The sequence below is a fragment of the Aythya marila genome (genome assembly GCF_965140915.1).
Source record: "Aythya marila genome assembly, chromosome: 8".
NCBI classification, from domain to species: Eukaryota; Metazoa; Chordata; class Aves; order Anseriformes; family Anatidae; genus Aythya; species Aythya marila.
In genome coordinates this window covers 6,107,799-6,122,035 of record NC_139049.1, presented here as the reverse complement: position 1 = coordinate 6,122,035, position 14,237 = coordinate 6,107,799, and the positions used below count along the sequence as shown (strand labels likewise).

At 37.0% G+C, this 14,237-nt stretch overlaps 1 protein-coding gene across 2 annotated transcripts in view; it reads left to right on the top strand.

Annotated features, from left to right (window-relative positions):
• Positions 1–14,237, top strand: part of VAV3 (vav guanine nucleotide exchange factor 3) — a 164,207-nt gene that overhangs the window by 96,937 nt on the left and 53,033 nt on the right. Inside the window, exons 17-19 of one of the 2 annotated variants that reach the window (XM_082766316.1) lie at positions 869–966; positions 8,643–8,665; positions 11,795–11,840. In XM_082766316.1, coding sequence (XP_082622442.1) covers positions 869–966; positions 8,643–8,665; positions 11,795–11,840 — 167 coding nt within the window. Of the gene's footprint in view, positions 1–868; positions 970–8,642; positions 8,666–11,794; positions 11,841–14,237 lie in introns of both variants that reach the window. The other variant, XM_082766315.1, reaches the window with a different exon arrangement.

Genomic DNA, 14,237 nt, shown 5'->3' with positions numbered 1-14,237 from the left:
GCTGTATGTTGCAGTCAGGTTAAACCTGTCCAGTCCTGTGTTCCATACATGAAACTTGATTTTCCTTTGAAGCTGAAGATGTCATGTTAGACTAGGGTGTGTAATCACTCCAAACTGGTCAGGATAATCTCGGAGACAGCCAAGTCTAGTGTGAAGATTAAGCAGACACATCAATAGATGGAACTCATGTAATTGCTCAGAGTTACATGTAAAAGACTGTTAGCCCTTTTGTGGATTGTACCTGGGAGAAAAGCAACGCACAAATCTGAAAATAAATGTGTTCTCAGACTCAAATTCGGATTTTAATTCATTAAGGGGAATTGGAGAACATTTAGAGTAAGGAAAGTTACTCCTTAGCAGGTCTGAATGTTAACCGAAGTGTACCCAAACAGCTTATTTTTGTATTTATTTAATGGACATTTTTAAAGTTGAGAATATTTGCGTTGGAGCCTATAAAATCCTTAGTACTTACACATATATTTGTACTTAGGGCTTTCCCAAAATGGATCTATTCTTCATGTTGTCTGAGCGAATTCCCATTGCAATGAAGCAGTGTAGCTGTATGGTAGGATAGATAATGCTACAATTTCAATTGTGCTGTGTCAGGGTTGCTTTGAGCTAAATAGGAATGAAGATTGTTATTCTATCAGTAGTTCAGAGGAACTATCTGGTTGTTATTTTGAAATGGCTAGCAGTGACGAAAAGCTGATGAGCTGCTTGTCAGTTGTTGTCGCTGGTTCTTGGGTCTTTAAGGACTATCATTATGCAACAAGGCAAATGGCATCTAATGCCTTCTGCCATGTCTCTTACTTCTTTATGCATGGAATTTATCACTTCTAATGTATCACTACCTAATTTTATTTTACAGGGGAACATTTTATCAAGGCTATTTATGCTCTAAGTGTGGAACTGGAGCACACAAAGAATGCTTAGGAAGATTAGACAATTGTGGCAGAGCTAATTCAGGTGGTAAGTCATTTTTATTGTTAGAATACCATTTTTAATTAGGACATAAAACTTGCTAGATATAATTAAGGTTTAATTTACCCCTAATTTGTGTTTATTGTAACATACATGCTTGTGAAACTACCATTTATAAGTACAATTAGAATTGCATTTAGAATTCATGGGGACTTTTATTTGTACTAAACTGAGTTGTTAAAAAGCGCAAGAGAGTGAACTGTTATAGGTCAAACACAATTTCTTTGTTGGTGTCCTATATATACAACAAGAAGTAGATCTGGTTTTAATCATAGATGGCTCACAGGTAACACTTAGTGTATGGCATATTGTCTAGCATCCCTTGTTCTCCCTTGATGTGTGTATAAGTTTTGATATTTTACTCTTAGCTCTTAGCTCCTGAAACTGTGTTGCCTCAGCATCCTTTTTAATCTCGTTGCTTTCCAACATTTCTGGCCACTCACAATATTCAGAAAAAAGGTGATTGGCTTCTTACTGCCAGCATCTAAGGACCTTTTTTTTTTTTTTTTTTTTTTTTTTTTTTTTTTTTTTTCCTTCTCTTTTAGTAAGCTGCCATTCTCATTCTGCCCTTCAAGAGAATCCTTAAAGTCCCAATTTCAGCTACTGTTCAGTCTCCCTGTTAGGGTGCTTTCTCCAAATTTGACCCCTTCCTCCTCTGCTCAGTAGTGTTTCTGTAATTCTCCAGCACCTCCCACTTATAATGCCAAATGTTAGTGCTCATCATTTGCACATTTTCCCTTCCCTGTACCTGTTCAGTCAGTGGCAGTGAGTCTGTGACTCCAGACACCTTGTCACATAACAGTACCATTTTTGACTCCTACCTCTGTCCAGGTTTCCTATTCTTTCTAGAGCTGATGGGTTGGTGGAGCAGGAAGAACATGTGTCCTCCACATATGATCTTGCCCCACCATTAATACATTTGGATTTCTTTTGCTTGTGTTTGAAAGAGAAAAAACATTGGAACACATTGTGATTACTGCGAAGTGTAGCTGTATCTTTTATGGAAGCTTTTTCAGGAATTGTCCTACTTGCTTCACTAAAACCTGTATGTTCTTTTTTTCAGGAACATTTTATAACTGTGTGAAATTGCTTGCATATCTCACATGGGCTTCTGCAACCTCTTAATTTTTTTTGATATTGTCATCTATAATCTTTGAAAAATGCTTTGAGATAATCTCTCTCCCGCTGTTTGAATTACATCATTACCTCATCACCTTATCTTCTCCCCTTCACTAAGCTTCTGCTTCAAGTTTTTGGTTCTAGCTTTTTGTTCCTTTCAAAGCTATATGAGCTTGCTTCTGTCTTTGCCTCTGTTTGTGTTACTTCCTGACTTTTGCTTGGTTTTTGACTGTGTGTTATTTGCCTGCTTCCTCCTTTCACAAAACCATTAGGATGTCAGATGCTGACTTCTGCTGCAGCCAATGAACTTTGATCTTAGTTGTTTTCCTGTCTGTACTGGAACTCTACTATGTTATTATCCTAGTCTGTTTTTTTTTTTTTTTTTTTTTTTTTTTTTTTTTTTTAAATCACCTCTTGTAGATCCAAAAACCATACAAGCAACCAGAGTATTGTTCATTCAATTTTTTTTTTTCTATTTTTCTTCTTTTCTGGAGGATAGGTTTTTCACAGAATCTCCTAAGAATATATGGGAGAAAAATAAACTTAGATAAAATATTTTAAAGCAATCACATTTGAATTAATAGAGTGTAAAAGCAAAGGCATACTGTCCTTCACAAGAAAGATATCTTCTCCAGTATAAACCACCCCTACTACTTTTTTCTTTATTTCCCGCCTTCTGTTCCAATCACTTCTGTAGTTTTTATTTTAATTGGATATCTGGCATCCTGGAAGGCAGCAACTTACCTTTCAATTTTTCTCTAAAGATCTGTGGACACATATGGTGCAGCATGAATCGGTAAGAATGACCATAAATCCCAAGATAACACAAGGTCTGATATCTTGCAGTTTTCCTGCCATATATATTTCAGTAATACTGTACATTTGCTTGGGGCAAAATAAAACCAAACAACAACAAAAAAAACCACCCCCCTTCCCACCCAAACAAAGCAAATGAAACATTTAGGGTATCTCACGACTATAAGAAACTATTTCACAACTTCAAAGGAGCAGAATTTTTCTTTAGATTTTATTTAAAATACATATATATTTGGTAAAATAATGCTGTATGAATCTGAAGTGAAGTTGGAAGCAAATGAGTTGTTTTTTGTTGCATGTTCAACTTACATCTAGGTGTACACTACTTGGTCCTCTCTGTAAACTTCTTTCTCTTTCCAGTCTATTTTTCCTCTATGCAAAGGCTCCCAGATTTCCTAGTACTAGTTCTCTAGTACAAGACACGAGCAAAATTGCAAATCCTCTTTGGAGTTAGACGGTGCCCAGGAATGATGCTACTTTCTAATCTTGTTTTATTTTCTTTTACCTTTTTGGGGTTCTAAGGGCTTTTACATCTTGGTGATGTTTTTGGGTAGCTTCCCTATTTTTGTTTAGAAACATCTTGGTGATGTTTTTGGGTAGCTTCCCTATTTTTGTTTAGAAACATCTTGGTGATGTTTTTGGGTAGCTTCCCTATTTTTGTATAGAAATATTTGTTTGTGGTTCAGTTTTTGAAACATTTTGCTCTGTAAAGCTTTTCCCTCTGCCTCACCTAGGTTACATACCTTATCCTGGTTATGTTTGGCCTTGTTAACTTTTTAATTTAACTTGCGGCTTTTTTTGTGAAAAGTGTAAGTGGAAGTTTTTACCGACTGCTTCTAGATAAGTTAGGTTCTCATAATCTGTGTTAGTATCCTTTCTGAACTGAATAGTCTTAATTTATCATCTCTTTATCAGTGGAACTTTTTCCATACTGCAAACCATTTTCATTATTATTCCTCTTATTACTAGACCTTTATTTGCAAAGAGATGATTAGAATTAAAAAAAAAAAAAAAGAAAAAAAAAAGCCCAAAACAGAAAATATCGGTGGGCTTCATAAAGGCATTTGCAGAGCATTTTCTTCTGTACTGTTTTTCCTTTTTTAATACAGTTTAACATTGCTCTTTTTAGACCACTGAGCAGATGTTTCTGCTAAGCTTTCTGAAATTATGCTTAGAACACCCCATGAGTAGATTAAAACTTTTTGTATTTTATTCCAAGTCAGTTTTTGAAAATTCAAAAGGCAGACATGCAAAGACAGATGAAGCCTTTAGAATGACAAATCTAATAAGTGTCAGATTAGGATGATAAATTTACGAGAGAAACACTGACAAAATCTGAAGATAAATTGCTGTATTTCATGCTATACCATATTCAAAAACATATGCCAGTTCTTCAGATGTTTTGCTTCAAAGAAGGCTAGTTCATCAGACTAAGAAGTTGCAGTGATAAAAGATACAGACTTAATCAGTTGAATTAATAAATAGAATGAGATGTCTGCATTTAGTCCTTGTTTTTTATTGTTATTGTTCCTGTCTATGTTGTGCTAAATGTTCAGTGGTGATTGAAGTTTTCTGTGCTCACTTCTGTCTTTTGTTTCGCTTCCTTTCCCCTGAAATGCTGCCCTGTACATGCTCAAATATTTTCATATATTTATGCATTATCACTTCATTTTTCTGTGACTTGAAATTCTCCATTATTCCTCTGTGTTGCTGATGTTCAGGTGAACTCCTTCAGGCTGCACAGACTTGGATAGAAGGCTCTATGAAGCCATTATCCTTAAACATAAGGATTAGGAAATGGATGCATGTATTTCTTTTACAAGGTCATTTATATAGGCACATGTGCTATGTTTTATCTCCAGTGGCTGACATAGAGATCTCCGGGTTTCTCAATGGCACTCCTATGCCTTATTTCAAGGCGGAGTACAATTCGTACATGGTGATGCTCCTCCACCAGTTGGAAGGGTTTATATTTGGTAATCGTTAAGAGTGGGACCACTGTTAGCTAAGCATCAGTAAAGGCACACATTTATCAGTTCATAGGCACACTATAAAAGGCACACTTTATATCACATATCCCAGAAAATAATGCAGAACTTCAGTCCATTTCCTAGTCTAAAACAGCAGAATTAACAGTCCACATCCATTGCCAGACTGGAATTTTACCAACTTCATCCAATTATATTGAATTAAGTATTCTCAAGCAAATGTTTGCTGGTTACACAGGCTATTGAATATTTCAATTAGATGAACCTCCAGTGATGGATCTAGAATCTGAAAGTATTTGAATATTTTAAATACAGTGCCAAACCATGAAATTCTCATTCTACCTCTGTTCCCAGGGAATGCTAGAAGCATCTGTCATCAGGGCATAAATCGATCAGAAAAACATTAACCGGACATTTTTATATTAACTTTTAGTTATTGCATGCATGATTTTTTTTTTTTTCTCCTTCGGACTATTCCATTTGAAACCCCCCTGCTTTTCCCTAGGTGGAGAAGTATTTCTTCAAACGTATGAAGAAAGTTTAAGAAAATATTACCATACGAATGGGTTAATTGTGGGGCTGCTTTCATATGCTAATGTGCATGCCCAATAATACAGTCCATATTGTTGATGTAACAATTTCTTGCTACAGCATGTTAGAGAGTATTTATAAAAAACATGCATTTTTGACATCTAAAAGGAAAACAGCAGCTTTCCCTGTTTACCTTGTTGCTGGCTTGATCAACAGTTGCAAAATTGCTGGCTATTCTCCAAACCTACCATGTCAACAGCATTGATGAGTAAATGTTCAAGTCCCAGAATGTTCACTGGAGTTATGCCACTTGTTTAACTGCAACAAAGGTTGAGCTGTGTTATTTAACTAACCGTCTGACTGAACAAAAGTCGCTTATGGGGCTTGGTATGTTGTGCAGAGGCCAACACCATGGTATTTCTATGTTACTATTTGCTTTTCTTCTGATTATTCAATGTCTGGCTAAGTGACTGGAAAGCTGCAGGTAGTCCCACAGCTCTTTTAAGGTGGTTTACTTTATAGTTCCTACTTCTAAAATATTTTTTAGAAAAAATATTTAGAATAGTAAGTTGAATAATTTACTACATTTTATATTTAATGTGATTAATTTGTTTACTCTCCATTGCGTTATCATGCAAATCCAGCAGCTCCGTTGCATCCCGGAGGAGAGTGGCCTAAACCTGTTTTCTGATCTGAGTTTTCTTACTTATTGAGGCCAGCTGTTGTTCCTGTTGTTTTTGAACTAAAATGCGATTACCAAATTTGACCCAGTAGTATCACGGCTTCACTGAATAAACAAAACCCAAAAATTGTGATGAACCGTGGTAGTAGAAGTACCTTGCTGTTGTAACTAAGAACTCACTTGCTCCTTAACTTCATAGGTATGTTGGTGATGAGCAGAAACTTGAATTAAAGTTGTCACATGTAAAATATCTACTGGTGGATATCCTCAAACATTTATTTTCCACCTTCAGTATTGAAGTAGATAGAAATTTATTTTTTTTTTTGCTCTTGTGCTAATGGAACATTGTGGAAAAAAAAAAATTGAACTCCTGATGAAGCAATTGACATAATTCAGTACAAAATGCCCTGAACTACAGGAATATTGAAATAAGACAAGCATAAGCCTTAATTTTTAATAGGTCTTTATATGGAAATAGATATATATATTTTTTGCATGTTAATAGTGAAATAACTAATCACATTGCAGTCTGTCAGTGTTGGCTACGTTTTGGGCTTTTTAAGGGTTAATGTGAAGTGGAGACGGCTTAAAGAAAGTGCTCTTCTTGGAGTTGCTATTGTTTTTTTCTGAGTTTGAATATGTCCATTAGGCTTTAATGACAAATGCCCTCCTGGCCTTGGTTAATGGAGCAGTTTACTTTTTTAACCTGTGTACCAAAACAAAAACCCCATACACTTCTCATGAAACTCATTTTATGCAAATTATTGGGTTTATTTATAACCTTCCTATGTAGTGATTCCTTGAATATTGATACTGGAAGTTAATGAGTTTCTTAATTATTCATTGTGAAGAGTGTTTGGATGCTGAAATCGTCAAATGGAGCTCATTCATGTAGTTGTTTGGGATATTTGCTAGAGTGGGAGAAAACCCACAACTCAACAGCAACTATTAAGAGTCAGATTGATTGATTCCTGTTGGAGGATAGAAAGACATGTCCGTTTCTGCTTTGTGATAAGAGATCTTCAGACCTAAATAAGGTCATTCTTAACAAAACGGACCCCTTAAGTCTGGGTTTGAAGTTCATTTTTTTCCCCTCTGAAACTACTTACCAAAATCACTTTACTTTGAAGTCATACATAACACTGAGATGAAACATTAAAAAGGGTGATTTTATTTAGATTTTGGCAAAATTTCTGAAAGGCATATGAAACTGTGAAAGTAAACACCAAAATTGAATTGATTTCAGCAGCACTTAGGCAACTAATTCCCTCAGGCTCCTTTGAAAACCTCCATACCTGCATTTCCTCCTTTGGGACTGGCTTATATTTCTTCTGTTTGCTTGCTGCTCAAATGCAAATTAACACTTTTGGAAAGGGTATAATGATGATAATATTTTCTGAGAATGATGGGAAGATGCATCTTTGGCATATGGTATGAGAAGAAACAATGACTAAAATGATACGTGAGAAGTTCTGTTGGTGGTAAATAGGCTGGGCCTCGCGTGCCTGGCCCTGAGTCCCCAGCCAGCATGCTGGGTCTTGGCATGCCTGCTTATCTTTGCATAAAATGCTAGAAAGCCAAAAGTTTTTTTTCCCACACTTTACTGGTTCATGTAATTTTTTTTTTTTTTTTTTTTGGTGGAACAAAATCAGCCTGCAGTTAAACCTTTTTATTTGATTTATTGCAAATGTTGGCTCACTGAGTACAAAAAATTACAGTAAAAGTGTTCAAATGTGACAAACTAAAAACTGGGCATGGGTAGTTTGTACTCTTCCTCAGCGGCATGTGTAGTCCTAGAGAACACGCACAGGTAAATACAGTTGTCCTTTGATAAGGCACTTGAACCATAGCCATCTAGAGTACACGGAAGTATTGGTTATCAGATTAGACACAAAGAAAAAATACATATAAAAAATGCAACTTTTATTGTCTCTGTAGTTACGTCTGGTGTTCTGTGTGTGCAAGTATTACTGTCTTGATGCCATCTGATCACCCACAAGACTATGTTTTTTAATATCATTTTTAAGCAGTATAAGAAATGCATAGCAAAAAAGCACATAAAAACCCACAGGCTTTAAATTCCATTGCATACTAATGCAAGGGTAAACCGAAGTACGAGAAATGTAGAAAATGTTTCAGCTGAAGATACACATCTTATCTTGCTACAACTCTGCATACTCTGAAAAGACAGGTGAGAAGAGGTGCAAACGCTATGTGCAATGAAGAGCAGTACCTTTCAATTCCCAACAAGCTGATACTTAGCAAGTGCGCTCGGGACGTTGGCAAAGTTTGTGCAGGGTGTTGGATCAGGCTGTCCTGTACCTGCGGGCAGCTGGCGGGTGCGAGCCCTGTGCAATGAGCCAATGAGCGAGGCGAGCACGGCGCTGCCCGGGCGTGCTGCAGGTCTCAGGTAGCGCAGGGCGCAGCGGTGCTTCTCGGCATGCAGCGTAGCACGGGCTGAGGAAGCTACATAAGCAGCATAAACTCACAGTTGACAATAATGCCAATTTTTACTTACCTTTCAGAGCACGGGAACCTGAAACATGAGGTAAGGATTTGTTTTCGTGTGATTTTTTGCATTGTTGATGACATTTACTTTGTGCATGTGCTGTTGGAACATATATGCTTTCTTCTGCATTTACTAACATATTTCTTTAGAATGGTGGAAAGTACTTATTAAATACAAATGTACTGTGCTCCAAGTGTGTGTCAAGTTTCAGTTGATATTGCTTAATGCTGAGAACTGGAAGGGGTGGAGATATGTTTTTTTTTTTTTTTTTTTTTAAAGTTCCAGAAAAACAAAACAAAACACACAAAAAAACAACTTTTACCTCAAAACTGATGTCTAGTTTTTCAGTGTTGCTAGACCAAACTTGGCAGTGGAATTAAGTCTATTTTTTTTTTAAACAGTAGCCAGTCCTGCGGCAGTGAAGTGCTAGTGTCCAAGTCTGCTTCTCCACAGACCTCTGGGCAGTGAAGAACGGGCAGGGCAATTTTTGCCTCTTTATTTAAACGTGTTTGTCAGAGTTATTCAGTGGCTGTGGAATTTATGTCATCTTGAGAGAACATTAAAATGGACACAGTGGTATATGTAGCGTACCTCAACTTAAATTCAAGAACGCTGCTAGTTTTACTGGGTTATGTTCTTGCCGGTACTTGTACCTCTCCACTGAAGCACAGAAGGGTGTAGCAGTTACTTTGTGTCAGCCAATTCTGACAAAAGAAAGGCAGCACTGTAAGTCTTAGGGTATAAGAGTTCCTAGCATCTATTTTACATCAGAAGTTTATGGTAATTTAACTGCTTAAGTGACACACTGGTTATGAACAATGTATGAGGATGCGTGTTCTTTTTCTCCATTAACGCTGGTGTTTTGGTGCTATCTCTAAGATCAGTAACGGAATTGAAAGGATGTTATGGCTGACGTGACTGGCGCAGAAGGGTTCATGGTTGGTCACACACAGGGCTGACTCCCCTCATGCCCGCCTACGCTCGAGCTGCTGCAGTGTTGCTGGGGAGGGGAGCCCCGGCACCTGGCACATTTAGGGGCTGGGGGGCTGCAGCAGGCCAGGGGCTGCAGCGAGCACCAGCCTTTACAGCTGGACTTGCTGGGGTTCCTGGGGTCTGTCAGGGTGAGGACAGCATGGCCAGGAGGAGCCCAGAGTGAGGAGAGCTGGGGCTGTGTTACCACAAGAGCCAGTGCTTGCGGCCCTGCAGCCTGCCTGCATGCCCCGAAATGGCTGCCGCCTGCCTCACGGTTCCCTCAGCCGGTGTCTCGCCAGCTGTACTTCCAGCCACCTGCTGCCATGTCTTTAATGTTGCTGTCTAGAGATGCCTGCTAAGTAAGGACACTTTTAAATATGAAAATTACGGCATGGTCTGTTAGCTTAAGTCTCCTGGTACTGCAGCTGACAGACAGCACTGGGAAGCCATGAACAGATTGCTTACTGCACCTTGTGGGCCATGTTGCCAAGTATGTAAAGCTAAATAAGGTGAACACAGGTGGCCAGATGAAGAAAATATGTATACTAATTGTAGCCAAGCCCCCAAGGCCCAAAGCTTCTCACCCCCAGCGTGATTCTGAAATCTCTTCTTTTGTGAAAAGAGACAGCTTCCTTTCGAGAGCTATTGATTTGGTATTGGCTATTGATTTGAGCCAAAATGTTTGAATTACTTTCATTCTTAAATAAGAATGTTTAATTTTTCAACAAGAGGTAATTTAAGTATAAGTTAGAATTCATGATTCTGGGACAGATGGATTTTTTTCCTACCAGTAATTAAGTTTGTTGGTACTGCAACTTATTTAAGGGTATAGAGCATCATTTTCTATCTGGTGCTTTGGTATGTTTGACTTGTGTTGTCACATAATTACTGTATTTTTTTCAGTTCAGTTAAATACATCTTCCTTTGCATTTGCTTTTTCTCTTTACCTCTCAGGTGCAAATCTGCATTTATCCTGAAAAATAATGCTGCCTCAATTTCTAAAAAGTGGAGTCAGATGACTGAGCCATTTATTTTTTTTTTTTTTTTAACTTTACCTTCACTTCTTGTAGCAGCAATTCACAATTTTCTTCTTTCTACTGCAGCTGAAAAAAAAAGTGCATCCTTTCTTTGATTAGAATGTGAGGTATAGGCCAAAAGACCAAATAAGTCCCAAGACTCAAGAGTCTGAAAGCTGTTTTTAAATCAAGCTTTTCCTTTTTACCAGCTTGCTATAGGGCTTAGTAATTTGGTTGTGCCTCAGGTTACTGCTTTCTGGCTCACCTTGGTTGTGCATCCTGCATCAGCTTATATCAACTGCAAGTAAATCGGAGCAACCTAATTGTTCCCTTTGTTATGCAATGTGCTTTCCCCTGCTTGGTTTGATTAAAAAAATAAATAAAAATGCATGAACCTCCATGCAAGCTAGCAGTTAAAACAAGGTTGCAAAAGCAGATAGTAGTTCATAGATGTGCCTTATTTCACAGTGATGTTTTCAGGGACCCATATTATATGTCCTGGAGAATAAAGTGTATAGAAAAACAAAACACACAAAAACAAAACAACAGCAATAACAACATCAAAAAATCAACCTCATCATTAAAAAAAAAAGTCTTATTCTTGTTAGTGTTTCTGATTTTATGCAGCTCTACTTAACCAAATTTAAAAGAAAGAGGGAGTGGAGTTACTAAACACGTTTAAGTACTTGCCCAGAAAATTAAGAATTTTCTAGGAAATTCCACATACCTGAAGTACAGAGTAGAAACGGTGAAAGTTTCTACCTTATTAAAGCAAGACAAGAGGAGAAGCAGCCTCACGACTACTGTGTTTGTGGACGTTATCTGGGTCAGATGTTACCAAACTGTGTATTTTTCTATTATCATATTTGTAAATGATTTTTTTTTTAAAGTGCTTAGTATCCAAGAAATTGATATATGAATAAACCCTCTGTGGACTAAGAATCTTCTGAGCATTGTGTCAGGAAAAAATAGGATATATGAATAAACTTTCTGTATTGCTAAGAATAATTTTCAAAGTATGATATTTCTACCAGATAAAGATAATTGTGGTGATGGTGGTGGGGGGAAATAACGTAAGATAACCATCTTTGCCTAGTAGATTGTGGGAATGAAAGGAGTTTAATATGCCTTCATGAAAACAAGTTTATTCATATCCTTAATTTGTGTTTTTGCTATTTAGAAACGAACAAATGGAATTAGAAGAAACTCCAGACACGTGGACCCAGGTTTGTGTCATGGCTTTTTAATAGTTAAACATTAAATAAAAAGAGCAAGAAAACTGTAACTCACTTTATCAAGTTGCATTATGATTGCTATTGTAGTGTATGCAATGTTGAGAACCTGCTTCATTGCTAAAGTGAAGGTATAAAGCAATTTCTGGGTTAGCGATTTCAAAGATCTGGCCTATTTTTTTCTTGTTTTCTTGAAGCAGTGCTGCACTTCTGCCTGAACAATGAAATGCCTCTGGGCTTTTGGTTAACTTGACACACCTACTGTACTCTGCAATTAAAAGAAGTGATGAAAAGGAGACAGTTGCTTACAAAGCTTGGGTTCTGATCTGCAGAGTTGTGGGTATTCTCAACTCTTTACTGTATTGGTGCTCAGTGTTTAGCTCTATTGAATATGAGTTGCTCTTCTAAAAGACATAAACCAATTGTAGTTTAATGTAGAATTTAAGTGATTTTAGTTTTTGTTAGTATAGAATAGATATTTTTGTGGAATCATGGCAGCAGCAACCCTTAAGAAAATTAAATGCTTGCTTATAGATTGTGTACTCAAGCGGGTGAATGTTTCCTCTGGAGACCCATTATGTGCCTGAATGAAATACGCAATGTTTTTTGGTGTAACTGTGTGATGTTTTCAGTATCATTTTTTTTACAGTAATTACATTTTTGTCCTTTATAGGTTTCTTGTATAGTGTAATTACAGGAGATTTGTTATGCAGATACTATTTGGAAAGAACCTAAGCTGTAGATTATTAAAGATTTCTGGGTCTGGACACTTGAGAATAGTTGAGTCAAATATTAAACAGAACGGCAACTTGATAACACATTATAGCCTGGCAGAGCTAAGCAGTTTTGAAAAAGTAAGAATGCTACTTGTGCCACCAGCATTGCAGCTGCCTTGGCTTGGGAAGTCTAAATGCTCTAACTAGCTGAATCAGACCACACCTTTCTTACGCATGTACCTTTGAGGTGTTTTGGACTGTGTATTGTCACTTTGTTCCCTCTAGTTTAAAAAAAAAAGCAAAAAAACAAAAACTTCATGATGCCCCTAAATTGTTCTTCGTGTTATTGGGTGCTCGCTTTTTCTTCTTTAAGAATTTCAACAAACAGCTCTAAAACTTAGTGTTTCCTCTGCTGGCTATACTAACAATATCATGAAATCAACAAAATAATTTGGAAGAAGATGAAAACACTTGTTCCAAATGGGACTGAGTTCTTTAATTCAGTCATATATAGTGCTGTCAACTACAGTGTATGCTTGCAGAATCGTCCGTACAGGTCTAGATCTTTAAACATGTCTAATATTAGGCTTTGAAAAGGTTAGGTAATTTTGTCTTTGAGAAGTTTTCAAATATACTGGCGGTTTTACTTCTTGTTGAAGTCTGGTAGAAATATTTACATGATCTTTATATACAAAGATACTTTTTAATTAGCTTTTATTGAAGACTAAGTACCATTCAAATCACTGGGGTCATTGAATTAAACAGATTCTTAAGAGCTTTATGAAACTAATGTCTAAATAATGCCTCCCTGTCCCTTTACCTGTACAGAATAGTACTGTGAGTTCCTGAGGGTAGTCTTAATGAGTAAAGTTCTTGGTCCCGAGTTTATTTCTGAAAGCCCATAGAAATGCAGAACATGTGCATTGTTTACTTCATTTAGAGATACTATTGCAGAAGACTATTACAGAATTGCTTCTGACATTATTAATTTTTAATGAAAAAAATTACATACTAACACTCCATATGTATACTTTGACAGTTTTCAAATTAAGTGAACTTTTTAATTTGTATTCTGTCAGCATATGTGTTCTGAGTCCTGCTGTAACTTGGTAGAGATAACAGACATTAATGTCTTGGGTAATCTCTTGGCAACTCCTTTGAATATTCTAAATAATACTGCTCATCAGATATCATGTTGTCTTGAGAGACAGAAGGTGCCATCCAGAGAGCAGCACTCTTAAAAGATCAGTTATTTTGGGCATACATTGCTGCATAGACCCTAAGATCTTTTCAAGACAACTGTCACATAAATCTCTGGAAATCATAGCACCATGGTGATCTTCTTGTTGAGAGCAGTAGTCAGTTATAGATACTGTTTAAGGTCTTAATGTACTGCCTTATTGTTGTTGTTACCGTTTCATATATATTTAAAGAGAAAAGTTTGTTGCCTGGACTGGTGTCTGTGTAAGAGGTCTAACATGCTGCTGCTAACCATATTTCATGTCAATGCTATTGAAGCATCGGTACTAATTTAGGAAAGCAGACATTTGCTGTGAATCAATTGCAGGCACCTGCAGTGCCTTAATATGATGGAGTTTATCAGCAGTAAATAAAATTACTGTGGGCAGCAAGTATTTAATACAATCTTTTCAGCATCGTGTTCTTGCCTAGTGTC